At 44.0% G+C, this 27,603-nt stretch overlaps 2 protein-coding genes across 2 annotated transcripts in view; one reads left to right on the forward strand and one right to left on the reverse strand.

Annotated features, from left to right (window-relative positions):
* Positions 1 to 3,604: 3,604 nt before the first annotated feature.
* The window catches only part of syn2b (synapsin IIb), a 64,401-nt gene continuing 40,402 nt past the window's right edge, over positions 3,605 to 27,603 (reverse strand). The window contains exons 6-13 of the mRNA XM_049022105.1: positions 17,482 to 17,544; positions 17,066 to 17,208; positions 16,305 to 16,379; positions 15,124 to 15,226; positions 10,200 to 10,349; positions 9,327 to 9,393; positions 5,003 to 5,426; positions 3,605 to 4,495 (exon numbers count right to left, since the gene is read on the reverse strand). Of these exons, the coding sequence (XP_048878062.1) occupies positions 4,363 to 4,495; positions 5,003 to 5,426; positions 9,327 to 9,393; positions 10,200 to 10,349; positions 15,124 to 15,226; positions 16,305 to 16,379; positions 17,066 to 17,208; positions 17,482 to 17,544 (1,158 nt within the window). The 3' untranslated portion in view covers positions 3,605 to 4,362. The remainder of the gene's footprint in view (positions 4,496 to 5,002; positions 5,427 to 9,326; positions 9,394 to 10,199; positions 10,350 to 15,123; positions 15,227 to 16,304; positions 16,380 to 17,065; positions 17,209 to 17,481; positions 17,545 to 27,603) is intronic.
* On the forward strand, positions 18,855 to 27,351 carry LOC125747204 (metalloproteinase inhibitor 4-like). The gene is made up of 5 exons (XM_049022126.1): positions 18,855 to 19,231; positions 24,104 to 24,201; positions 24,777 to 24,891; positions 25,443 to 25,567; positions 25,737 to 27,351. The coding sequence occupies exons 1-5, from the start codon at positions 19,105 to 19,107 to the stop codon at positions 25,932 to 25,934; spliced, it is 663 nt and encodes a 220-aa protein (XP_048878083.1). The 5' UTR covers positions 18,855 to 19,104; the 3' UTR covers positions 25,935 to 27,351.

Here is a 27,603-nt window from a genome sequence, read left to right on the forward strand (position 1 = left end):
TGAGACCCAAACTCAATCAAAATGACATGGGGAAAAAAGTAGGTATAAGAGATCGATGAAGCGCAACTTTGCCCAAAGCAACCAAGAGGTAAAAATCCCCGATGTGTGCTACGTAAAACGTGTCCCACTACGCATATATGCGGACATCACCTGAGTTGTAAATTCATTGTACCCCCACAACGGCGCAAATAATGGTCTGAAACTTCAACAGGGAGACGATGCTCACGAATTAAACCACCACATATGCTGCTGTTTAGAGTTTATTGCTTAATTCGAGTTAAGAAAAAATTATACAGGCAATTTAATTTTATTACAAAGCCTGAACAAATCTAGCAAAACGATCTTATTATAAACGGACTTTTTATGGCTTGGAGTTTCTGTTGAGCAAATCTTGGGAGGGAGGAAGGATATGAATCACGTGTAACTAACTGTGCGACGTTGCGGCAACCGGAATAAATTGTCACTGCAGACGTTAGCAGTTATTTGCATAATTGCTAAGAATTGACAATTGGATTAGGGCGAAACGGAACACAGCAGAGCTCTCGGATTAGCGCCATGTACATTTAACGATGCTTTTTATGTGATGTTTTTTTCCATTGTGTGGTTTGCTTTAAATGTCTGCTTTAATACGGATCTGAGAGCGAACAAACTTGTAAGCAGAGACCACCAGCTCTTCAGGCATCTTCAAACCAAAAGCCTGACAAATACACAAATCAAGCTATAAAATGGTAAGTGCTGTAGGAGGTAGATGAATGTCCATTGATATTCTGTTTAGCAGACTGAGGACTTAAATATGACCTGAGAGATTGGTAGACTGGGCATTTGGGGCTGAAGCGAGTTCCTAAAGATTTGTTTCTCGGTTGTTTTAACAGCCATACTCTAAGCTTGATGACCGGGAATAAGCCCCATATGTTTTAGGATCGTAGCAACACTCCTGCGTATGACCCTCCAAAAATTTCATAGAAGTCCGTGTAATTTCTGCCATACATAAGCAAACGCCGCAGTCACAAACAGTAGGCCTATAATGAGTGAGTGCAGTCATCACAGTAGATTATCGTAATGGACATTGAGATGATAAGGATATTATGAGAGAGTGTAGTACACAATAGTCAGTAGATCATAATAATAAAAACCAGCACTATGACATAATCACATTAGTTTACTTGGTACTGTACAGTGGGAAGACGAACCGATTACCTGTAGCTATTTTTTATTTAAGAGAATCACCAGGACTAATCAGTTTACTTAGAATTAAACGATCTCATAGGACACGCTTATTTTTTGGCATGTAAAAAGCAGGCACTTCTGATGTGATGTCTAGTTACTCTTGCAAGTGCGCATAATCCGTTTTTGAGGATATGCATGTGTAGAATTTGGAAATGTCTGATAGTTCAGAAGATCATCGATCATAGCGCACTTTCGCCCACGCATCTTTTTGACTTGAATGATTCTTGGAGGCATAACTGGACCATAGGCCGTTATAAAAAAAAGCTACCAGCACACATCGGCTACCATCTAAGGAGAAGCATCGGTTCTCCGTCCCATGACGAACAGACATGAAACTTCAGGGCTAAAATACTCCGTCCTGTCTCTGCTTATAGGTTTTTCGGTATATCCGCTCTAGTCACCTTGCCCAGAATGGACTTAAAGAGGCCTCAGAGTCAACCTAACTACCGCACCCTCAGCATTATACCCCCCTGCAATGCACACAAAAAAGAAGGGAAAAACTTTAAATCGACTTAATGTTCTCCCACGATTGTATGTCATTGTCATGAATAGTTCACTAAATCTGTTCCAGTTTTAAGGTCCTGTCACCTATGAACTGAAAAAAAATGAGTATAACTCCGACGAACGGTTTGGAGCCCACTGGCTCCGTTGTCGGGCTAAACCGGCCGTGGTCTCACTTTTGCACGGCTTGTGCAAAACCATTAAAAGCACAATGACGGTAAACTGGATGAGCGCGCAAAAATCCGACGCGTCGGTGCATTTCACAGATACTGTTAAAAGAAAAAAAAACAAGACGTACGGCTTCTGGATGCGTTGGCTGCATTTTCTCTGGAGTATTGCTTTTATGTAAAATAAACGATGCAGAAAGTTTCATGGTCGGGTGGGGGGGGGTGGGGGTCGGGGGGGGAGCACCAAGAGGAACGGCGCCGGCCATCCGCGCGCCGCCTTCCCACAGCCTGATTCCCCTGTGCAACCCGCGCTGCTCACCACTCAGCAACTTTTATTAACGTGTGACCAAAAGGGAACAAATGTGCAATATTTCATTTCTAAAACTATACATTTGCAAAGTTGTATTAATGTTGTCTTTTCCAATTTCCCTAAAATACACTTATTGGCATCAAAAACAATTGATCTGGATGGATGAAAATTCATCCATCTAGTGTTTATTTCATCATTTGTTTCAGAGGTGAATGGTTTCTCCTATTTAGGAATACTGATAATTGTTCTTGAACAAACGAGTGAGAGGCATCTTGCCACCAATCTTGAGGAACCTTTGGCCGTAATGCTGGACTTATGCTGTCCTCTGCTGGTTGTATAAAGTAACTACATCGATCAGCCGTAACATTAAAACCACCTGCTTAATATTTAGGTCCCCTTCGGAAAAAAATAAAACAGCTCTGACCCATTGAGGCATGGACTCTTCAAGACCTCTGAAGGTGTCCTTTGGTATCCTTCACCAAGATATTAGCAACAGATCATTTAAATCCTGTAAGTTTCAAGGTGAGGTCTCCATGGATTTAAGGAATACCGTTGCCATGAAGGGGTGTATTTGTAACACCCCGCAAGACCTGCCAATTTGAAGATGCTCTGATCCAGTCGTCTAGCCGTCACAGTTTGGTCCTTGTCAGAGTTGCTCAGATCCTTACGCTTGCCTATGTTTGTACTTTCAACACATCAAATTCAAGAATTGACTGTTCCCTTGCTTAATATATAATTGCACCCTAGACTGGTGCGACTTTGACGAGATAATCAACGTTATTCACTTCCCCTGTCAGTGGCTTTAATGTTATTAGCTTACTAGCATAGTATTGTAATTCTGACCAGGTAATGAATCTGTACATGTCAATTTAGATTCTGCAACAGCAATCGCTTTAGAAAGGTAGCATCCATAAGCCAGTTGCCTTGTGAAATAAGCAGTGGTTAAGGGTATGGTGTTTGTGGTGGAGAGTATTGTATGAGAGAAGTATTGTCCAATAAAAAGTTGCATATATTTATATGGGATGATTTAAAATTCATTTTGAAGGATGAAAAGATTAAGAACCTTGCAGGATCAGCTACTTGCAGTATGAGTGAAACTGACCAATCAAAGGAAGCCTGTGGACGTTGACCTGGACATTGAGACTTAACCACTGAGGCCGAAGCCCAGGTGGCGCCCCCTGTTAAACTGGCAATATGGCGCCATAGGCGATTGTCTGTCACCTAATGCATCGACTGGCACTGCATTGGGCAGCTATGCGGTGGACATGAACATTCCGGCAGACACCAAGGCGGGTGTGTAGGTAGGAGCACATTGGTTACTTTGAATGACGGAGTCAGTAGAATGAGAAAGTAATGGAGAACCTGCCAAATTCAGCGTACAGATCAGCAGTCAAGTGGGTGAATGATGAGTCACATATTTATTGACAACTATAGAGGAAACAGTCATCACTGGGTCATGCAAAGCAATACTGAATACAGGTAGAGGACAAAATGGAGGCAACAACGTCAAGGCGGGAAGTTAGCTTCGAGGGTGACGCGCAACACACTGCACAACACGCCAGGGGGCTTCTACCGCAGAAACACAGCGATGAGGCTTCAACACTTCACGGACGGGCAGGGTGACAAGGTCTACCAAAGTGCGAGACAGCAAAACTCTTCACGGGACACGAAGCAGTGGCCTGAAATGCTATGTGTTTGGTGAAACTGGCCATGCCAGTCATGTGTCTGAGTTCCACCAATTAATCTGAACTGATGTATTTAGGTACTATCAAGACCTGGTGATAATATAGTAAGAAACATAAGTGTATTGACCTCTTCGAACACATACACACCGAAAAGCTACAGGAACTAACCACAACTGTTTCGTTTAGGAATACACAGTCACAATGAAGCTATAACACCGATGGATAACTCTACACAGTTTTTTCATTCGGCGTTTCACTTGGCCAACAACATCACTGTAAATCTCTTCATTATACTACAAAAATATCACCCCTGTTTCATCAAAAGAAGTACCTCTGTACCTAAACCATCAGTGCTCGGAGGATCGGAGGTGCGCGACACAAAGAGATGCACAACGAAACACAACTGTTCCAAGACTTGGACACACATCTTCGAGCACTCTTTAGACTGTTATCTGGCGCTGGGCAACAGGCGCTAGTCAGAGAACAGGCTGGCAAAAGACTTTCGCAAGTTTCGAATGGTCTCCGCTTTGGCCTCGTCCTCATTGCTGGAGTGAAAGAAGGACGCATCACCGAAGCTGAAGGCGTTTGTCAGGGACTGTGACTTACTGGAAAACAAGGAGAGGCCAAGTGAGAAGGAAAAACCTCAATACTGTCAGGAGAGCATTTGAAGAAACACTTGGAGCTCCTCTGAAAGAATCACTAAACATGCTCATCGCGGGATGTGGATATCAGCATTTAGCATGTGCCACACGGTAAGCAAGATTAACCAACCTGTCACATGAGAAACAGGTTTTTATGTTTTTCTATTCTATTTTGTACCTCTTACAAGTGGTCATCAGATTTTAAATCTTGAAAGAGTTGTAATCTTCATACCCATGCCTTTGTACACAATAAAAATACACAGATTTTTAAAATGAACATTTGGCATTGTAAATAAATGTGTCCATTTCAAAATGCATAAAATACATATAATGTAGATGATTTTAGAGATATAGATAGAGATTTGTTGGTCTTGTTAATGTGGCACCAAACATCCCTTGACCATTGTACGTTATGCGGAGGTCGAGCTCGTCAAGGCTTTAATCCAGCCTGAGCTCATCTGGGGTTCTTACTTCAGCTGTGGTTGGGTCTTCTGTTGGGCTGCAGGCTGTTCTGGGACTGGCTGAACCTGGGCTTGGGGTGGGACTGGATTTGGGCCTGAGGCCAGGGGCTGTGCTTGAGGTGGGAGTTGAGCTTGGGGGGTTGGCTGGGCCTTGGCTGGAGTGGACGGCTGTGGCTTTGGCTGAATCTGGGGCTTGGAGTTTTGCCGCTTGGGCGGCACAGGCTTGGGGGGCAACGGTTTCGGAGGCAGCGCTTTCGGAGGCTGGTCTGCCGGCTTGCCGGGAGCAGGTGAGCCTTGGCCCAGAGCTTGGGGCTGCTGTGTGGTGGGGGCAGGGGCCAGTGGGGGCGCCGGGTCCCGTGCAGAAACACTGGGAGCGGACGCCGGCGGAGCCTCCTGACTTTGAGACTGCGATTCTTGGGGTTGCACTGCGCCCCCTAGGTTCAGTACAAGAAACACTTTATGATATCACAACATTTTCACACACAAATACCCCCCCCACAGGCTTTCAAAGTAAAAAGAAGCACATTTTAAATCCAGCACCTGTTGTTTGAAATGTTTTATTGATTGTTCTACGTCCGACAAACAGACAAAAGGGCCCCCCCCAACATCACCCCGCCTTATCTGAAGGAATACAAATTGGGCGACAGACTCTTGAGGTTGACATGACAGACGGTACATCCAGGGAGGGGAGCGGGGTGTGGCTGGGGGAAGGTGCTTCTTGGGATATCAAAGACAGACGGAGTTACGACCAGAGTACATGGATGCGAAGAGGGGGAGCCAGGGAGTACAGCAGGGGGTAACGACGTAGCCATTCCACAGCGATAACACCAGAGTCATGCATCAAAAGCAAGGCAGAGAGGAGGCATGCCCGGTGGGCGGAGCCGCGTCCGCTCCCTCAGGGCGTGCGGCCGGTTGACCCGGTAATCCCTCGCAAATGAACCCGAACGCCCTGCTCTCTCCATTTTCCCACACAAACTGTACAGTGCCTTTTTACAGGCAGATAAATAGTTAGTTGTGTTTTGAGCTGCTTTTGACGTGAATAGTTACCAATTCGTTGATGGACGCCAAATATCATTATAACCTTCGCAGTTACAACGCAATGTGTACTTAAAAAGAATATATATTAGTATCCACATGAGTAGGAGGATAGGCTATATCAAACATATATCTAAGAGGAATGTTGCCTATTAATTAAATGTTTTGACGGAACAAATAAAATTTAATAGTAATTTACGTAACGTACTATTAGCGGGGAGTATTTTCAACTTGACACATCGTACAATTTTCGTTACTTATCCTTCAGTCTTTCTTTCTTTCTGTCACTCATCTCCCACCCCCTCACTCTCTGACCTCAGCCCAAGGTCCCCCACAGGGCCGCGCACCGTCCCACCGGAAAAATTAAAGCACTATAGTCTAAAAAGGATAAAAACTGAAATAAAGATTAAAAATGTGACTTGGTTGCAGATATTTCGACACGGGACATAAGGGTCTCACAGAGGAAGCTTTATTGCTTGGGAGAGAGACACGGGGGCGCCAAAGGTCATGGAAGAGGCAGGGGAGCAGTTCTCCGAGTCCTTTTCCACTGAAGCCCTGGATTTATAAAAGGATGGCATCGGGGGGGGGGGGGATGGGGGGGGGGGGGGGGGGGAACCTTTCAGCCGAAACTGACACGAGTTTGACTCTGTAGACCGTCAGAGTAGAAAAAAGCCGCAACACCCGATTTTCCATACAGGGGTCTCAGCTCCCTTTAGAGGTGAAACACTTAATAATTAAAAAAAAATATTTGTGTGCATTAAACAGTGTGAACTTTATGTTATTTAGTTAGAAAGACCTGTCCTCCATCTAAGTTCTGGAGATTCTGACTTCCCTAATGTCCTGCGCACATCCACACGAAGTGTATAACACCACCTACGCTACCTAGGCCTTCTCCAAAGACCGGCAGCCTCTGAAACAACTCATAGGCATCACAATACGTGCTTCCGTGTTTTTGTCAAACCCGAACAACAGTGACGTGATTCAAAAGAAAAACTATTTTAAAAAAAATACTCCTTGTCCTGATATTCATTGTAGCGCGTCAGGTAAAGCACTAAATACCGTAAGTATCTTTTAAGCAGGTAATCCTCTGTGATTTGACCGCCAGCAGAACTGATCGATCATGTCAATGACTGATTTAATAAAAACCTTTCTTAAAATCCTGTTTTAGGTATGTTTGCTTTACATACATTTTAATAAATATAATTTAAAGTTTAGTCACACAAAGAAATTTTTAATTTATGTAATTTACATATATATATATATATATAGGCCTATATATGTGTATTTTTATGTAAAATTATTTAGGCATCCATTTATACATAGGTTAGTATCATTTAGGTTAGTTTATATATATATAGGTTAGAAACACTGAATAATGTAAAAACTATCCCCTTAGAACTAAAATGTCACCCTTTCACTTTCATGAGAGTTAGGGAGGACAATATTTTTATAGCCTATTAATGGTATAGTATCCACTGACACTACTAAATATTAAATACTATTAATATATTACATGATTTGTGATCCAAATCATTTTCGGTAGGCCTACGGTTTAGGCCCTATATTTTTCACTTAAGCTTAGTCCAAAAACATTAAGGGAACTGGCACGGCCAACCGGCGAATAACTGAAACCGTTAATAATCTGGAAGGGCGACTGTATTTTCATCACTCTTAACTTTGGAATCGGGCTATTTAATCACCGTAGCAAATTAACAAAAAAATATCTTTTGCCAGTAATAACGGGATTCGATCATCATGTTTTACATAAAATCTCTAAAGCAAGGAAATGATATGGCTATGATATAGCAATGTTCATTTTGGGTTAGAATCATGCACTTTCTGTACCTGCTAATCCTATTCAGAGTTGCAGGGCCTTTTGAAACAATGGAGTTGAAATAATAAACAGTTTACTGGAAAAAAAACACCTAAAGAGGTCAGCCGAGGTTCGACAGCCTGGATGTTCTGCGATTTTAGTAGTGCGCAGTCCACAGTAATAGGAGTAAAGCTTTCGGGTCGCGTTTTATTACGCTGACCTTTTACATCAAATAAAAAAAAATCTGAGTAGCAAATCGGGACTTTCAGTTTGCATGAGCAAAAGATCACTTCGTTATTCCGCGGCGGATTTCACGGGGACCTCCGCTTTTACTCACGGAGCGCAGAGAGAAGCGCTGCGACCGTATTAGAGCGCTTTTCTGCTGACAGTCCCATTCATTGCGCCTGTCAAAAAAAAAAAACCCGATGGTTTCCGGAAATCTTAGAAACAGCATTTTCAGTTACAGTTCTTTTTTCAAAGGAAAAAAATAATCCAGCACTGGCAGTAAATGACCGCACAAAGACTTCAACTTTCAAAGAAAGAAAAAAAAACTAACTACTGGAAAACAGATGTGAATGTTGGCCGTATATATATATAAAATTGCTCAGGTCCAAGTTTTCTGACTGTATTGCTGGAAATTCGTGGGGTTGGTTCTGTTCCCTTGCCGTTATAACCTCTTTTAACATGTTGTACAAAAGAGGAAAAACAAAATATTTTCATGCTCAGAATTACAGATAGAACATTTCTGAATATAATAAAACGATGATCACGAATATACATTCCATGTATATCCCACGTGAAAACACATAGTCAAATACAAATCTTTAACTGTCTTTGAATCACTCATGCAAGAAATATATAAGTATATATTTGAATAGAGAAAATAATCACTACCGTCACGCACGGATGAGGTCTCTCTGTCACACACAGACACACATAGAGAAACGGACGCACGGATCAGTGAAGGGATGATGGAGAAACCGCCACCTACTGGTAACCACGAAATATCAGCACTATCAATTTTAAACGAGGGCGAGGAAACGGGTAAATAAATAGTGAATACTGGTAACAGTGTGAAGAAAACCACACGAAAACACGGCAGCACTGGACTCGATTTAGGCACAATTCGTTTTTACACCATTGACGACAGCCCTGAAGAAAAACCACAAAATTTACAGGAGAACAGAGGCAGCCATTACAAGCACACACATTCACAGGTAAACAGTACATTTTGACACTGCATAGAAAAAACACAGTCCAGGCCAGCTCGGAAACACGGCAGAATTGCACAAACTACGTTCCCCCTTTGCGTCCCTCAGGTTATCACTTGCTTCTCCATTAAATGGAACAACTCTTTTTATTTTGATTATTTGGCTAACAGACGTCTGTGGCTTCTCGCATCAGTTTCGTTTAGTCGTTTAGTTTGCCTGGACTTGTTTTGGTCCTACTGCAACGCCATTACAGTCCAGAATGTACTGTAAACAACCTTGGGGCGCCGGCCGCTGCGCTGGCATCTTGCCGCCGTCTGTCAGTCCTTCCTTCGGGGCTGCCGACTGAAAGACACAGGGACATGGATGAGCGCGGAATGGGAGCCTGGGGTTCCCTTCCTTAAATGACGGCGGTGGGCTAATTGTCGATCTCCACAGCCAGCAATGCTGCGCACCGGTCATTTCAGGGAGGCAAGATCATTTATCGTTGCAGTGGTTGTGAAAGGTAATACGACCTGGACCAGTACGAACCAAACCTGAAATAGAATTCCAGAACTGTCAACTCTCACACATCTGGCGTGACTTTCACACTTTCAGACCCTCACGCTCATGCAATAAATCTTATGGAAAAATCTGTATTATTTCATTATAAGCCTAAAATGTGCTACATCAAAAATGTTGGGGTAGTTTGCAAACCCTACAGACGACTTACAAGCTAATAAAACTGTTACATGCATGTACATGTGTGTGCAGACTTGTCTCGAATTGAAAATCTTTTGCCAGCCAGCTGATCAAAGTTGACAACCTTGGAACTGGAAAACCGGACTCTACTTGCATAGTCTATCTATGTTCACATACCAGAATCCAGTCAGTTTTCTTCAGCCTATATTTTTTGTTAGAGTACTGAATATATATATATATATAGAGTACTGATAGAAATTTTCTCTATAGATAGATGAACTTAAAAATAAAGATAACACTATTGTACGGAATCCCATACTTTCACCACCAGATGGCGCCTTTTACCACTCTCAGCAACAGACAATCTAAAGGACAGATCTCACCCTCCTCCTGTGCTCTTCGTAAAAGGCCCACCCTGTGTGAGATGGGCTGTGTGTTTGATCTGAAAATGGCGAGGCTCCCTCCTTCACCTGAGGGGGCTGGACGGTGGTGGGCCTTTGGGGGGAGCGGCTGGTGGTCCGTGCCACAGTCTGGTTCATTCTGGCCACCACCATGTCAGCGATAAGCTGCCGGTCCTCGGCCTGGTGTTCCCCAATCAGCGGCATGGAGGATCCTACCACCTGCACGGGGCCAGAACAAACACACAGACACACATACATATAATAAAAGCAGGCGTTCATTCACATCACTGCAGCTGTATAAAACTAAGTCACTTTGGGCAAGTGTCAAGTCAGCAATAATAATAATCTATAACAAAATAGCAATATAAACACCTTTTCCTATTAGATAAACATCTGTTGCATATCTCAAAGACGAAGTTAAATGAACCATTTTACATCATGCTGATTGATTTATGTTCTGCCATTTTTTTTTAATTCCCCCACGCTTTTGCCACACATGGTATGTTCCGCCACGTCTATCGTTCGACTGTCTGCAGCCAGCCAAGGCAAGTGACACAAAGCCACATTTCTCTCACGCTTGTCTATCCTTACACCTGCGTTTATATTTCTAAACACAAGTAGAAGTTGCATAACAAAACCGATTTTAATTTCCAATATTACCAGCCTTTTGTACTTTGCACACCCCTCACCTAAAATAAACCAAGCGCTGCATGTATACAGTCCTTCACATGGAAAGAAACATTTAGGGATGTTAAAGCTTATTACTTATTACAGAAGAGTGAACAAACATTCATAATATCTAAGTTTCCTTTAATTCGTTAAATATTGGCACTGGCTGATGTAATTAGATGTTTTCTTGCAAACTACAAAATTTTAATATTATTCCAAATATAATAAGCTCTCCCAGAGTGGCTGCTTAAAGCATATTAATTACTGACAGTCTGAACAGCAGATATTTTGAACAGATATACAGAGGAAGTTTTAAATAGAACTGCATTATTTCATATTGGTATACAATATATGTAATATATGCATATACATTCATTAAGAATCTTACACACTGCAACCCTATTTTGTATAAGTGGTACGGAAGATGGATGGATGTTGCACCATATTTGCTTTTTCAGCTGAATTCACACTCTGGTCAGGTCGGGTCGGGGGGGCTGCACTGGTGCAGTGCATTGCCGATGTGCCCATCACACAACGAAACCCCTCTGGATCCCGGTTGGTGTCCCCCAGGCAGACACTGGGTCCAGTCCCACCCTCCAGAAGTGCCCATCTGTCTGCCCCAGCCAGGTGTTACATGGGCGTCCCCTTGGCCTGGTCCAGCCGCTCGGTTCCTCAGGAATCAGGATCCAGCGAGCCTGATCACCCTCAGGGAAACACGCCACATGGCTGTAGTGCTGTAACTGATGCTTTACAATGCTGGGATTTATGCATTATTTGACCAAAGCACCTTCAAGGCTATTTTTATTAAGCATACTATTCATTGAGCTCTCCTTCAGTTTCACTTCATGCTGTCCCCATCTCCTCCGGGGACAACGACGGACAGCCAGTAGCAAGAAATGTGGGGGGGGTAGGGCAGGCCTCACCTCCTCCCAGAATGAATTTGGTCTGGTCCTATATTTAACAACTGTAGTGTCTGATTTTTTTTATCAACAATGGCAAAACAAACATTTTTGTGGACGGTAAATAAAATTATGAATGACGTGGGTCCTTATTAGGAGCTGTCACACAGCCTTATGGGACTGGTTTAATAGCCAGCAGTGATGCACAGGAGCATGGAAGGCCTGCAAAAAACCCTGGAAAAGCTACCTTTCAAAGCTGCCCAAACAGGCACCCATGGCAACATACAATATCAAATATGGAACGCGCTGTCATCATGCTGTGCAAGGATTAGCGTGAGCTCTCAGATGCAGCTCGTGCATGCTGTCATTTGGAGCAAACACCTTCTGAAGGTATCGCAGGTGGAAATCGTGACCAATCCCTGTCTCCATGAAGGTTACTGCATAACTCAGTCATATAATTCAGTCGATATACAAGTGTTTCAAAAGTGGGTTATTGACTGGTGGTGGAAACAATTCAGCTTGGTCATTTGTTGGATGGTTAACGTCAGGTTCCCTGCAGGGCATCCCTGGGGCAAGCTCCAGGCTCACGCTGACTCTGTACTGGACAAGCCCTTAAGGAAGATGAGTAAGTGTACTGGATCGGTACACTGGACAAGTCCTTAAGGAAGATGAGTGAGTGTACTGGATCAGTACACTGAACAAGCCCTTAAGGAAGATGAGTAAGTGTACTGGATCGGTACACTGGACAAGCCCTTAAGGAAGATGAGTAAGTGTACTGGATCGGTACACTGGACAAGCCCTTAAGGAAGATGAGTAAGTGTACTGGATCGGTACACTGGACAAGCCCTTAAGGAAGATGAGTGAGTGTACTGGATCGGTACACTGGACAAGTCCTTAAGGAAGATGAGTAAGTGTACTGGATCGGTACACTGGACAAGCCCTTAAGGAAGATGAGTAAGTGTACTGGATCGGTACAGCACAAAGCTTGACAGTGGCCATATGATGAATATTATTCCACCAAAATGTTCGAGACCGAAGAGTGATTGAGGGACATTTTGGTGTCTCTGAAATAAATGTTTAGCAATTTTTCCAGCCTGAGTGCTGAAGGGAAAACTGTAAAATGCACACTAATCCTAAGCGTAGCAGGTGACAACCGATGACTAATATTTTAATAAGATCTGTGGTCATGTAATGTGTAAAAATGAAAGTAAAAAAATATAGTGTTAATTTCACCACCCGCCATGATACCGGGAAGAAATACATTATAAAACAGTTAGGTGGCACTAACAGTTATAAAATGCCACTATATAAATTCCGGGCAGAGACCTGCAAACGCTGGCCTAATTGCTGGATTTGTTTGGTACCCGGCGCATTAGGACCCGCATTTAGCAGACAGGCTAAAACAGACTGAGTCGTGCATTTGAGTCATGAGCCCAGGGCAGAAGGAAACAAAACAACAAGGAATTTACTGACGATGAACCGTTGCGAGACAATGAGGATTCTGTTGGCTGGCCTTGCGGCACAGATGCTGCTCTTTAGCACTGATGCTACATCGAAGTATGGTTATCATGGTGTTTAATGAAGCCCACGGCTCAGGAAAGGCTTCACTCAATCATCATGGTCGGTGGAGACTGGTCAAGGATAGGAGGGCAGACTGACTGAGTAAGGACCCCCAAACCCCAGCTACCAGCACAGGGGAGCACGGCATCATCGCTTCCACCATTAGCATTTTAGCATCTTAGCAGACGCTTAATCCTTTTGCATGTTAACACATCTGCCTGTGATTACTAATCTAACTAATATTTCTGGCTCTTCTTCAGGACTGGAACCGGCAAATTGTTCATCACAGGTCCACGTCCTTAACTGGCAGGCTACTTAACGCCCACCATTGCACCAACAACTCATTTAAAAACACAATTAGGAACAGTTAGCTTTGGCCTCTTAGTGGGTAGAGCAACTGAAAACCCAGCTGACCTGCAGAAACTGACCAATGAGCTCCGACTCTTGTCAGATGCTCTCTGTGTTGCTGTACCAGACAACTAACCAACGTTTTATAATTCTGGATCTGGTAGAACATTCAGAGGTGTCATTCGATATGTGTTGGCCGTACAAAGCACTATTGTAGTCCCCTTTTTTCAGATAAATCAGATTAACTTTAGTTTCTGCATTTTTAGGCATTAATAACATAAACAAACCCTAGATCAGATTTACTCATCAAACAACAAATGTCAAAATAAGCAGTGCAGAAGAAACCGCGATTGGGCCGAAATCAGAAACATTCGCTTGTGTCTCTCAAATCTGCGTCTATGGGAAACTTCAGAGGGAGGGAAGAGACAGTACAGTGTGCCTCGAACCGCAGGCAGCAGCGGCTAATTAAAACATGTCAGCCGTGCATGAAGCTCGGCGACGCACAAGAAGGCAGAAACCACTCGTCAGTTGCTCGGCGTGACGTGCGATCAGAAGGCGCCACTTGTCTTTCTGACAGGACATCGGTTTCGCAATCTGGTTTAAAATACAGGGAAGCCAGCCAGGAGTTTCCAAGAATTTGCAAAAAACGAAAGAGAGGATGCCTTGTTGTTGTGGTTTGTGCTTCAAGGAAAAAAAAACAACATAAAACTTTACATCTGCGAATGGAGGTGTATTACCAAGACTCCCGTGTTTGAATCATTAAGCTTTAATGCCTTGCTGGCCTCCATGTTTGACCGCAGTCCCTCCAATACCATGTTTATTACTAGGAGACGTCTCAGCCTGTTGACATCTGTGTCTTTTCCTGCATCATTAAAATGCTCTTCTGTTTAATTAAGACATCCTGTCTGGATACTCGTTGATGGGAATGCTCCGCTTTCTAGTCAAAAATTAAATGTAAGCAAGAGAGGGGAAGAAACGTTAATATTGGGAGGGGCTCCGAGGGATCTGCATATAAATCCCATCCCCCATTTTTATACCAACCCCCCCCCCCCCCCCCCAAGGCCGAACGGAGTCTCTTTGAAAAATGCATTTAATCAGGGCAAGATGAGGAAAATTGAAAAGATAATTCTCCTCTCTGAAATTATAATACTTCTGCTGCCAGTGAGCCTGACGACTGACTTTCTATTAAAAATGAATTACACGCTTAATGCAAACGACAGACTTAATCCAACAGACATTATCAAAAATAATCACTGCCATAAAAACCGCATTTATCTCCCCATGGTCTCTGCTGGTGGTGAATACAACACCAAAGACCATGTATTTGGAGGTTTGAGGTCCGTGTTTCCGAACGTGGGGGAATTTCAGAAACATTACTGGCTTTACTAGTCGCTCCAGGCAGTTGTATCAAAGCGCAGAGTAACTGTCCCAATGCTGTAAAGATTTTACAAGAGCGCCAACAAAGATCCCTGTCTGCGCCCATCTCTCGCGTGTCTGACGCCGTGTGTTGGGCTTACCTCGGTGATGTAGTCTTTGCCATCCTTGCCATGGATGGCCTTCACTGCACAGATGTCTAGTCCCCCGAAGATTTCAGAGCAGGTGTCGACCCACAGCTTATACCTGCCGGACAGCGGATAGCGACATGTCATTGGATAGTGACTGGTTAGCTTCCGTCACGTGTCAGACACCTCCGAGGTTTGCTGAAATTACGCCGGTAGGATGCTTAGGAACAGACAACGTGTGTTTCAAGCTGCATTTGTTCAAATCTAATATGAAATTTAGAGTGAGTGTAGGGCTTACAGTGATATAACTGGGCATTCTAATGTTATGGAATTGTTTTTGATTTTATTCATTTTAAGTCCATTAAAAATAGACTATGGACTTTAAATGGGGTGAAAAATGAATCATTGTTTTCTTTTTTTAACTATAGCTAGTGTTAACAGATTGTAAAATCCCACAGTGCCACAACAAGGTTTTAAGAGTAGTCCTTGGTTGATCTTTTTTTATTGAACATCACACAAAGTTGCAATAATGGATTTATACTCACTTGGGGCAGCTGAGAATTGGCCTATTGCTATAGTAATATCTGTTCAGTCGCGATTTTTACCTACAAATGTATGCTAATCCAGCGGAAAACTGCTGCTTAACTGTCAACACATGACTTCTACAGGAAATCTGTGTCATCGGCCTCAATCTGACACAATCTTCCTGTCTTTTCAGTAAAGGTACCAGATGGTCTGACAGGCAGTCTACATAAGACCCAAACATCGCATTCATTAATTTTATCGACCAGATGCTGTTATCCTAAGTGATGCCCATTTGAATGAGCGGGGTCAGCCAGACCGTGGTGTATAAGTAGGGTTAAGGGCCTCGCACGGGGGCCCACTGCTGACATCACTCTGTCGACGATGGGATTTGAACTAGCAATCTTCATGATTACAGGCATTCTAACCTTCTCAGCCACACACTTCCCCCAATACTGGCAAACTATAACAGAATGTATTAATGGTTGTGTAACATAGCAAGCACTTGGGTGCAGGGTCTCCTTTGTACATGTTTAGTTTCCATGTCTGTATTTTCTGTCCCTGTGTCATCTAAGTGAATGTCCTGACAGAGGTACCCTCAGATGGCGCTACTCCACCTAGTGTCCGATTCCCCTTCCTGCAACCACACGCTACACCCTTTGATCGCATCTCACCTCTCTGTCATGGCCACTTGTTCCAGCATGGCAGAGCCTGTGTTGGTCTTCCAGTTTCCTGAGATGGACGTCCTCCTATCGAGATAAGGGGGTGGGGGGGGATGACGTCCTGTAATTTATTCTAAAACAGCATCACGGGGACACGACATTTCTGAGAAACTATGACGCGGAAAGATGCTAACAAGTTCCGAAGAGCCCGCTGGGCTGCCGCGCGTTTAATTTCGCTTCTGGTGCTGTCTCCAACTTTACACAATGCCTGCGGTGAATCATCCCTGAGCATACAAAACACGCTGCCTCCGGGAATTTAAAAATCCTTTGATGTGCTGGGATTTTAGCAGTGAGTCAGCGTGTTGCTGGTATTAGACACGGAAGTCGTGGAAAATGCCTCCCCACACAAGCTGGTCCTCATCTCTCATGACTGGTGACTCCTCCCTCCCCTAATTTTGACTTTGCTCTTCATTAATTTCAACAAAATACTTAAAGTACAGCTTTAACACCCCAGCACGCAATAACTGCGTCCTCATTATCATGGATGCGATCACCCTGCAGCCAGATGTTTGAGTGAAACACGCTTACGTAAAAACCGTGATTCAGCACCACTTATTATCACCTTCTCTTCAACTGTGGATATTTAAATCCAGTCTCACTTTCAGCACATCCCCTCATCTCAGCCTCCCCGGAGTTTCATTGATGACAACAAAACACATAAATATTTCAAAATGTACACACTTTTTGGCAGAGGTCACAAAGCGGGCTCTTACATGTAAGCCTTATAATTGTTGCCTATTTTCTGAATCCGGATGTCATATTTGGAGTCGATGAAGGGCTCTGTGGTGGTGTACGTCTGCGTAATGGCCACCACACTGGCGATGTCCTGGAAGTCACCGTGGTTGTCCACCTTCACCTGTGTGTGGTGAGGAAATGGACAAAAGAGGGGAGGGGAAGCAGGAAGTGCGGGAAAATGGACTAGAGTCACCGGAAGTGGCTCGATTTCGAAGTTGGTTCTGTGTGGGTGGGGTTTCCTGTACATTTATTTATCGGGCTGCAGTTCCGAGACAGGACACATGCACTACTGTCATTGACTTACCAGCAATCCAGTCGCATCATGACGGTAACACACTGATCTGATGCTCTCACACACTAGGGTGTCACACTGGCCTCAAGCATAGGCCCTTACCTTTCCCATGCCGGAATGGGCGTGTCCAATCTTCACAACTACGGGGAATGTAGGCATGGTTATCTGGAAGATGTACAAAAAAGAAAGAGCAACACTCTATTAGTTCCTGTCCCCGGTTCCGGATAGATGACAAGGATGTACATTCCTTAGTTTATGTCTATGACTAACTGACCCCATATAAATCATGAAGAATTGTACTAATTCGTAATCCGAGTTCTCTTAAATATTTCTACAATGCAAATACTAATCCGCGTCTCCTATCCTTTCTGGGTCACTTACTAGAATCGGTCCTCTTTCCATTTCTTCAGTGTCATGTCCTGCCCCCCATGCCCACCTGATCCTGTCTCCTCTCTGGTGTGACCCTAACAAGCCACGCCTGTTACTCATTTGACTTACCTCTCAGTCCTAACCCTTATGATAATCACTCCCAGCTGCCTCAAGTTAGCTCCCTCATTAGTCCTGTATATATGCACTTCCCAGTCCTGTGTTCCCCAGTCCAGTCACTGATATCGAACCCTCCTGTTTCCTGTGCCCTTTCTAATAAAATGGTCCTCCCATTTTGATCCTTGTGGTCCAGTTTGTTTCCAGTTGCTGTTCCTTTAGTTCAAATAAACCCTTTTGTTTAATTACAACACCTACCCTTGTATCCTTCGTCCCTAATGTTGTGACACAGTCTCTTTACCCAAGAACCAGGTGTGATCATTTGCATATTTTTTCCTGAGAAATCGTTAACTATTATTTGTCATTAACCAACTGATTCCCCAACAAAGGCAATGCGATCCCTCTAAAGTGAAAATACACTATTCTAATTCCGGAAAAGAAAACTGAGTTCCTGCTGTGCTTTCAGCTATAACATTTCTCGTAATTGCACTCCTGCAGACAGGAGGGAAATTCAGGTTCAATGTCCCATCCTGTTCTCGTTGTGACTGCTACCTGCACCCCCCCCCCCCACCCCTCTGCAGTCCTCAATAATAATTACAAGGCCTCAGGTTCAACATCATAATTAGTGGACTGCTGTGTGGACAAGTATCCTGCATTTCCTCTGCTTTAATGATATATTTATGGTCCACTGCTTGGTTTCCGGGTGACAAACCTAATCCAAGCATCACCTACGGACAGGCTTTCACAGTAGATCCATAAACCGGAGTGTGATTTCCACTGTGGTTATAAGTTTTTAACAAATTACTAGCAGTCGAGACGTCAGGTTTATAGCTTGCCTTATTTGTTTGTTTGTTTTATGGGCTGAACTCGGTGGAAAAGTGAGAGAAATGTGTCTTTGTGGTTGGGGGGGAGTGTTTTTTGGCAGAGGGGGCGGTCCCTCCAGTGTGGAAAAAAGGTATTTAAGGGATTCCTTCTCTCCCCCCTCTGGATTGTGACACAGAGAGCAAGCACTGGCTTGAAGAAAGAGCTCACGTATCGGCTACAGCGACCCGTGGAAGATCCCATCTGCTCATCCCCTCATCCTTCCCTCCCCGCATCCTATCCTCCCGCGGCGGCACCGACGGGAGTTACAGTGCCGGTTCTTTTCGCAGAACTCCGCTTATCCGTGTGGGATAAAACGGCAAGAGCGAGGGAGTGGGACAGCGAGAGAGTGAGAGGGAGAAAGCGAGAGAGCCAGTCGCCATGGGAATCCCCGTGCCCACGGAACTGCTCCTGCTGCTGCTGCTGACCTCTGGGCTGCGCGAGATGGCCGAGGCATGCAGCTGCATTCCTGCCCACCCCCAACAGCAGTTCTGCCACTCGGAGATAGGTGAGCTGCCGCCATCATCTATGGGCCGCGCGTGGGGGGGGGGGGGCACTTACACAGATACCAGCAGGATAGCTCCCATGTGGTGTACCTTGACATTCTCTGTGCTCGGTTAAGTAGTGCTACAGCCTCTAAAAGCACTTTTCCGATTTTCTTGGAAGTTTCCAGAGATAACAGCAGGATAGTTTCCGTGTTGCGCAACTTAGAATTCATGGACCATTGGTACTGTGCAGTTATCTTAATGCTAAACGCTTAGTTAAGTAATGCCGCAGCCTCTGCAACCATTTTCCTAGAAGTTTCCGGAGATAACAGCAGGATAGTTTCCGTGTGGCGTAACTTAACATCAGTGGATTGGATTATTGGTATGGTGCGGTTAACTTAACGCCGAGTGCTCAGTTAAGTAGTGCTGCAGCCTCTAAAGCCACTTTTCTGTTTTCTTGGAAGTTTCCAGAGATACCAGCGGGATAGTTTCCGTGTGGCGTGACTTAACCCCCATGAATTACTGGTACTGTGCGGTTAACGTAACGCTAAGTGCTGCTGCCTCCATACGCATTTTCCTGCAAGTTTGGCACATGCTGCAAAGCCGGCACGTTTTCCCAACCTGCAGAGCCCAAGAAGGGTCAAAATCATGGCTGTGACCCACGTTAATTATGTGTGAGGCTCACATGTGCGTCGTTAGGCTGGAGTCCAGGTCGCCGAGACCTTAACGTTATAACGTTCCATCCTGTGCCTTTAAAAACATTCCGCTAAGCCCAAAAGGACAGGTACTTGTGTGATGGGATTTTATATTACTCCACAAGTCTAAAATGGGCCAGAATGGGCAGGTCTCTTTGCTTTCCTCTTTAGTTAGGCGATTCGTCATACGCAGAAAGATAAGAATAAATAGGATGTTTATATATGTAGCGTATTTCGAACTAGCTCATGTAGCACGTTACTCGAGAAAATGCCTTGACATGAACTATCTCTGTGAGTCCTGAGCCTTCAAAGGCAAGCGCCCCCTCCCCCAGCCCAGATCCTCTGTGCCAGAACAAACAGCCCCATTTGACTTGGCATGGCTGGAAGCAGATTGAAAAAGTTCTGTTGTCTACTGGGAACCAATGGAGAGACACACACATGTGACACAGGGGGAGACAGGCAAACAACGCCTCTGCCGTCCCCCCAGCGGCCCGGGCCCTGGAGTAGGGGTGGGGGGGGCATTCAGCGGTGCTTTGTTCAGCCTGGGGTTCTTAGCTGCTCACATCAGGGTGCACAGAGGGTCTGGATTGTGTCCGCGAAACCGACCCATTTTGTGTTATCTGGTCCCAAGGTTACCTGCAACCATCTATTGGAAAAAGTGACCCTTATTAACAGGCTTTGAATATGCAGAATAAGCTCCATTAGATGGTCAGCTTTAAAAACCCTTCCCAGGGGTTGTAGCCTTTGCATTTGGAGAATGTCTTTGGTGCCTGTTGACACACATTCAAATAAAAACACAGTTTCTGTTTTCTGAACCCCATACGGGGAACAGCCTTGCTAGAAAGTATTTGAAGCATGTCTTTGTCTCCATTAGGAGTGCTAAATGCACTAATCCTATACATCTTCTAACATCGACAGTAAAAATATATTTATTCCTTTTCGGCTAAAATTATGAATCTAGTAATAAATGTATTTTATGAAAAGCCTTAAAAGATCAGATTTCTGGTAAAAAAAATTGACGGGACCTTCAGACTTCCTGATTGCTTTTCAAAATGTAAACCTCTAGAATTTCTCTAATCCTCCCGTGGTACCAGTACTGCTTTTAAATACATTTTGCGACCTTTAGCCAGGAGAAGACAGACAGATATAGACAGAGAGAGAGTCAGAGAGAGACACAGACAGTCAGAGAGACAGACAGACAGACACAGATAGAGAGACGGTCAGAGAGACAGACACAGAGAGACACAGACAGACACAGACAGAGAGACAGACAGACAGAGAGACGGTCAGAGAGACAGACACAGAGAGACACAGACAGACACAGACAGAGAGACAGACAGACAGAGAGACGGTCAGAGAGACAGACACAGAGAGACACAGACAGACACAGACAGAGAGACAGTCAGAGAGACAGACAGACACAGACAGAGAGACAGACAGACAGACAGAGAGATGGTCAGAGAGACAGACACAGATGGAGAGACGGTCAGAAAGAGGCAGACACAGAGAGAGACAGACAAACAGAGACACAGACAGACACAGACAGAGAGACGGTCAGAGAGACAGACAGACACAGATAGAGACAGACAGACACAGATAGAGACAGACAGACACAGACAGAGAGACAGACAGACAGAGAAACAGACAGACAGACAGAGCAGCCACAGAGGCTCTCCAAGCTGCCCTAACAGTAAATGTATTACACGATCCTCAAAAGTGCCTCCGAATTAGCATCTCTATAGGCAAAGAGAGCCCATTCGCATACTAAGTAATCACTTTAAAGAGTCTGACAGGAAATCTTTGTGAACCCGGGATAGTGTCTGTGAATGTGCAGCTTATACGTTTCTTTGCAGATGAACCCGGCAGACTCATCCCTAAATTTCGGCAATGAGCTGAAACACGGCCGCCAATCGTACATCTTCCATTGACTGGGGCACAGGGGCATGTTTTTATCCTGAGCCTTTCCACATATGTGATAGATGCCATTAAATGAGACCGAGAGTAAAAGAGCACATTTCCCATGCTACGCACACGGGATAGCGATGTATCTGAAGACAGCCCTGCACTTGTTCGCCATTGAAGTGCAGCATACTGGTTGGCTTTTGCTTCAGCAGGTGTCCAACCTTTCCTGGACCAGAGAAAATCGCTTTTCCCCACTGTACAAGCAGGTCTTTATGTCTGAATCAAGCCCTTTGCCCCGGACAAGAATTACTACCTAACTATTGTAGTGCTTTTCCACCACGTCATGGGAATTCTGTTTTCACACCAGCTTTAGAGTCACAATCAATGATACGTGATGTTAGCTGGGGTTCTGGTCCCTCTTTGTGTGTCTGTAATATCAATTTATTACTGTATACTGTTAATAATAGGGTTACTTCTCTGCATATAATGTTAGTGGTGTGTTTAGCTTTGAGATATTTTTGAGATAAAAACGTATGCCTCAGAAAAGACCAGTTTGTGGTGCAACGCAAGCAGATAGTCTGTGCACTTAATAATAAATTGTATTTAAAAAGGAAAAAAAAATAGATAAAACCGTGTAACTATCATAGAGTTATTTTGGAGATCTGACCGTTGGATTTATGGAGCAACAAAATAATGTGCGAAGTTTTGTAAACGTGTTTAACCGGACATAAACTAGCATAAATCTTACATGTCATCAGGTTGCTGTTGGGCTTATGGCTACGATCTGTTCAGTCAGACAAATGTGATGGATAAGTCATGCATCTTGATGGTCGGTGACATGACCGCTGTTTGGTAGGGGTCTGATCTCAGCCCGGTAGGTTTTGGTGAAGCAGTGAGTTATCACCAGCGTGAAGAAACTCCGGCTGAGTGCTGGCATCTTCAAAGCCACGAGCAGTCTGCTCCCTGAACAGGGTGCAATGGCACCTATGTAATAAAGCCATGCGGCTCGGAGCCCAGAGGCTGACTGCTAGGCCATCCTGCCTCCCTCCCTCTCATGTACGGGAAACCCTTACTTTTTACATCACCAGGTTAGCATAACTTCAAAAAAGGATGGAGTCCGGAACTGCACAGCCAGAGGCACTGAGGTCTGTCCATGATGTTTCAGAAAAATGCCTGATTTCTGTGGCCAGGAGCGATGACGAGATCGGGGTTGAATACGTCTGTATTTGCAAGCACCTTCTGTGTATTAAACTGCGAGCAGAGTCAGTCCGATGGGAACGATCACACAAATCCCTGCAGTTACGGATATTTCTGTGCACTTGTTGATCGGCAACTTACGGGTACAGCTGCATGCAATTCTCCAACACGTAAATTTCCTTTTTTAACTTATTACGCCTTATGTGTTTAGCCAATGTTGAATAATTCATGTCTTTATCACTAAGAGAGTGAACTCCCATTTCCTCTGTCAAACAGTATCTTATCCTCTCCTATCCTGTCCCATCCATCCTTTTTACTAATCAATTTGGATTAGCATTTCCGTGAAAAACAAGTTTGATCGTGATGCATCTCAGACTCTCTGCGCCCTGTGCCACGCGCCAAATGGCCGTCCGCTGTGACTCTTTAAAAATGCATGGGACGTTAAATATCATCGCAAGGAACAGAGCAGACAGTGTTTATATGACCAGCAACAGCTTATGCATATTAAACACTGAGAAGTGTCTCGCCTGCCAGGCTCTGTTTGTGTGAGAGAGCCCTCCAGAAAGGAAGACAAACCTCTGCATTTATAATTAAGTGGACCCAGTATCGCATGTTTAACTGCATCATGCCTTCATTCTGCAACTAGTTTAATTGGACAATTTGATCATAATGAAGAATAAAATTACCTCTGCATGTCAAAAGGCCCCGATGCTTAAGAATGTAAGAGTGACTCATTTTTTTTTCTAGTTCATCTTGCCTGGAAGTAAAGCTTTGCTCGGTGTCTGGCTAGTGATCAAAAAAATATGACCAGAAAACTTTGGCCAGCCGAACCACGTGATACCGAGACTTAACAGCGGGGCAGAGTGGAACCAGGGAGGAGAATGCACAGCGCCCAGCTTCAACAACAATGAAATAAAGGTTTAATTCTGACAGGAAACCAGTTTTGCAGACCCAGATTACTGGGGCAAAATGAACCAGGAGACACTTAAACCCTGGGAGCTGGGGGGGAGGTAGGACTAATCACTCCAGGTAATTAGAGCATCCCTATCACACACCACCTGGCTAGTTCCCCCAATGGTCTTCCTTTATATTGCTTTTCAGTGATCCGGGCAAAGATCTCAGGGGAGAAGATTGTGTCTCCAGGCAACAACTCATCACCCTACATGAAGCTGATCCAGTATGAAATCAAGCTGATCAAGGTGAGCCCTACCATACATTGGCCAGGAGCCGAGACACGATCTTCAATGACAAGGACCACTCAGCTTGGAACCTGATCCACGTCAGGATCTCATAATCCCCTGCCTTTGCATATGGTCTCTAACAGCTTTCTCCCTTCTCCCCTCTCTGGAGAAAGGGTTAGACCATAGCTTGATGCTGCTGCCGCTGGGCATTAATAACAGATACACAAATGCTTATAGGTTATATACATCAGCGTTTCAGGCACACCTTGGGGGGAATAATATATTTACATATAACCTCTTTCGCACCAGCCCCAGTGATGACATAAAGATGCAAATAAGTTTTACATGGAAGTGCCTGCTAGGACATTATCAAAGATGATCATCCGCAATGCAAGTCTGTTAAATACTCAGCCATGAACCCTTACAATCCAGCAGTATCTGACACACGCTGATAAAAATTGCTCTGTTCTGCCTCTGAAAAGGCACAGATGAGTAACATACTTACACACACATCGTGGATGTGTTCGATCATATACACCGAGGAGGAAATATCTAGTTTGCTTTATTGAAACCGTGCGTTTGGACTCTCGCAGATGTTTAAAGGGTTTGAGAAGGTGAAAGACATTCAGTATGTCTATACGCCGGTGTTCTCCTCCCTTTGTGGGATCCAGCTGGACTCCAGCAACAAGGTCCAGTATCTGCTGTCAGGTAAGAAAATATCACACCATCCCAAGAAGAGCACTGCTCATCCAGTCTTAGATCTGAGGAACATATGCATTTAACAGTGAAGGTCATGGAATAAATAATTCCTCAGAGACATCTTCGCACATATCCCCTGGGATTTAGGGATAATGATTGGTGAATTATTCAGACTTACAAAACCTTGGTGGTATTACTGTCTAAAGCAGAGCTTTTACTTAATCTCAGACATAAATCAAAATCCTTCAGACTCTGAAGCCCTGGAATGCATACCTCCTTAAATACATTACGGCAATCCTGAGTATCTGACATCTATTCTGTTTAAAATGCAGTGACCCTGACGAATAGTCTCTCTTAAGGCGTGTTACGCAATGCCTGATTCAGGCATTGAATGATGCACTGTACTAACGCGTGCTTTTGAGACAATCATACCAGCTGACATACCAGCTACACAGCCCATGGCCTGTTTCCCTGGGCGTACACACATCACCGCGCACTGTGGGAAGGAGAACCCAGTGTCTCTCTCCAAAAGCTGACGATGCATTCCTCATGTCTTCAAGGGAACATGCTGAGCGACGGCAAGGTCTCCATCGGGCTGTGCGATTTCATAGAGCCCTGGGACAACCTCTCCATGTCCCAGAAAAAGAACCTCAACTACCGATACCAAATGGGCTGCAACTGCAGAGTAAGTTGATGTGTCCCGCATGTCAAATGGCCACAACTTCGGGCTGCAGAATGTCTCCCAATAGTCCTACTACTAAATACTGCTAAAAAAATCACACAAGTCAGCCGGCGTGGAGCGGTTATGTGGGATTTCCCATGACAAGCGGTTAAATGTTACCGCCTGTCCGCAGATCGCCACCTGCTACACGGTACCCTGCTCCACCACCATGGAGAACGAGTGTCTGTGGACAGACTGGCTGATGGACAACAGCTTGGCTGGGGAGCAGGCGCGGCAATTCGCCTGCATCAAGCGCAGCGACGGCTCATGCAGCTGGTACCGAGGGGGGGCACCTCCCGAGAAGGACTTCCTGGATATATCTGACCCCTGATGTGTGTGTATGTATCTGTGTGTATGGGAGGGGGAGGGGGACTGGGGAAGGGAGGGGGTTGAAAGCAGGCCCCACTACAGAAGTTGAGTTTGGGAGGGGGGCACTACAGGTTCTCCCACAGTCAAGTGCAGGGTTTTTCAACCTTTGTTAAACCAGCTTATGCATATGGTCTAATATTTTATCAATTTATGTTATGTCTTTCCGGGCCCCCCTGCACCTGCTCTATGGGTGAAAAGGGGGTCTTGGAGTTTAGGGTTACTCCCGATCTAATGCATTCTGTTCATAGGGCCCCATGTCTCACCTCAAAATTGCTGGTATGAATGTAATAGAGAGAGCCAATCAGTATGAGCAGAGGAAACCACCTGACTCAGGTCAGGGTCCCCTTTTTACGTACTAACACACCTAAATTCCCATTCAGCTGTTGGCCCAAAACCCCCCATTTGGATACCTTCACCTCTAAGGGTCTCCAAGCCCTGAATTCCTAGATAATAAATGTTCCTTCTTAAGTAACAGAAAAAAATGGCACCTTTCTTAATAACTATTATAGCTATAAGTGGACATCACACCTCATTTCTTAAGAGGAATTATTTAGTAAGAGGTACAATAAGAGTATCCCACACAAAATATACAGGCAGATAATACATTTTCATGTTAGTCATTGAAATTAAGTAAATCCTTAAAAAATGCCTAATTGCTGCCTCCCCTGCACTAATGCTTCTATTTTTATTGGCTTCGTAATGTTTTGTCTATCTTCACATGATCCCAAGAGAGAGATTTCTCAGGGAAAGAACATTTCCTTTATTAATTGGGAAACTATTTTAGAAATGTGTTTAAAAGTACTTAAAAAGAAGTTTTTAGCCATCATGTTAAAGAACAACATTTCAGATGCCCCAGACCAAACACTTTCTGTAACAGATTATATTTTGGGATTCCCCTTTTTACAACTGTGTACATCTGAATGTAAATATTTGAAACAATATTAACAGCTTAAATATTCACTGCAAAAAAATAGTAAATACATCCATTTTTATGATTTACAATACATTCAGTATATAATTGTTATTGGTGTATTTTGCGTCTTATCGTTACATTTTATAAACTTTCTTTTTGTGCCAAAAACCTAATACGTTGCTATAACAACAGCATAAGTAGTAAGAATGTGATTGTTTGTAGCGGTTTTATATACAAAGGGATGTTTGTATGGATATTTATGTCTCTTTTGCTGTCAATATATAGTTGGAATTTTCTATTTTATTGTACCAAAAATGTTGTTTATAAAAATCTTTCGGTAGTGTTCAAGTTCATCTGATTTCCTGTTTTCTGGTTGGTTCCCTCCCAGCATTACAAATCCCAGAAATAATTCTCAATAAAACATGATTCCTGTCCATGGAAAATAAAAATATGTTATTCACAGTAACCAGTTCCCAACCTATTATTGGCTTGGTAGGTTTACCATCAACATACTGTCAAGATATTGCTTTGTGGGGTTCAGCCCTAGTGTAATTAGCAACATGCTTTGCAACGTGCAAACTCGACCCTACAGTTTGATGAAGCACAGATACTAACTTTTCTTCATAGATAAGTCTAAGTGGTTCCCGATTTTGCAGTAAATGAAGTTCAGGTTATTCTAGTTTTAAAACTATCGCTATGCATTATTTTCTGGCCGTAC

Source organism: Brienomyrus brachyistius, chromosome 8, assembly GCF_023856365.1.
Source record: "Brienomyrus brachyistius isolate T26 chromosome 8, BBRACH_0.4, whole genome shotgun sequence".
NCBI classification, from domain to species: domain Eukaryota; kingdom Metazoa; phylum Chordata; class Actinopteri; order Osteoglossiformes; family Mormyridae; genus Brienomyrus; species Brienomyrus brachyistius.

Excerpts from the sequence above, each read along its gene's own strand:
- LOC125747204 (XM_049022126.1), top strand. The coding sequence starts at position 19,105 with ATGGGAATCCCCGTGCCCACGGAACTGCTCCTGCTGCTGCTGCTGACC. Across the intron at positions 24,892-25,442 it reads GGTCCAGTATCTGCTGTCAG|GGAACATGCTGAGCGACGGC; the intron begins GTAAGAAAATAT and ends CATGTCTTCAAG. Across the intron at positions 25,568-25,736 it reads AAATGGGCTGCAACTGCAGA|ATCGCCACCTGCTACACGGT; the intron begins GTAAGTTGATGT and ends GCCTGTCCGCAG.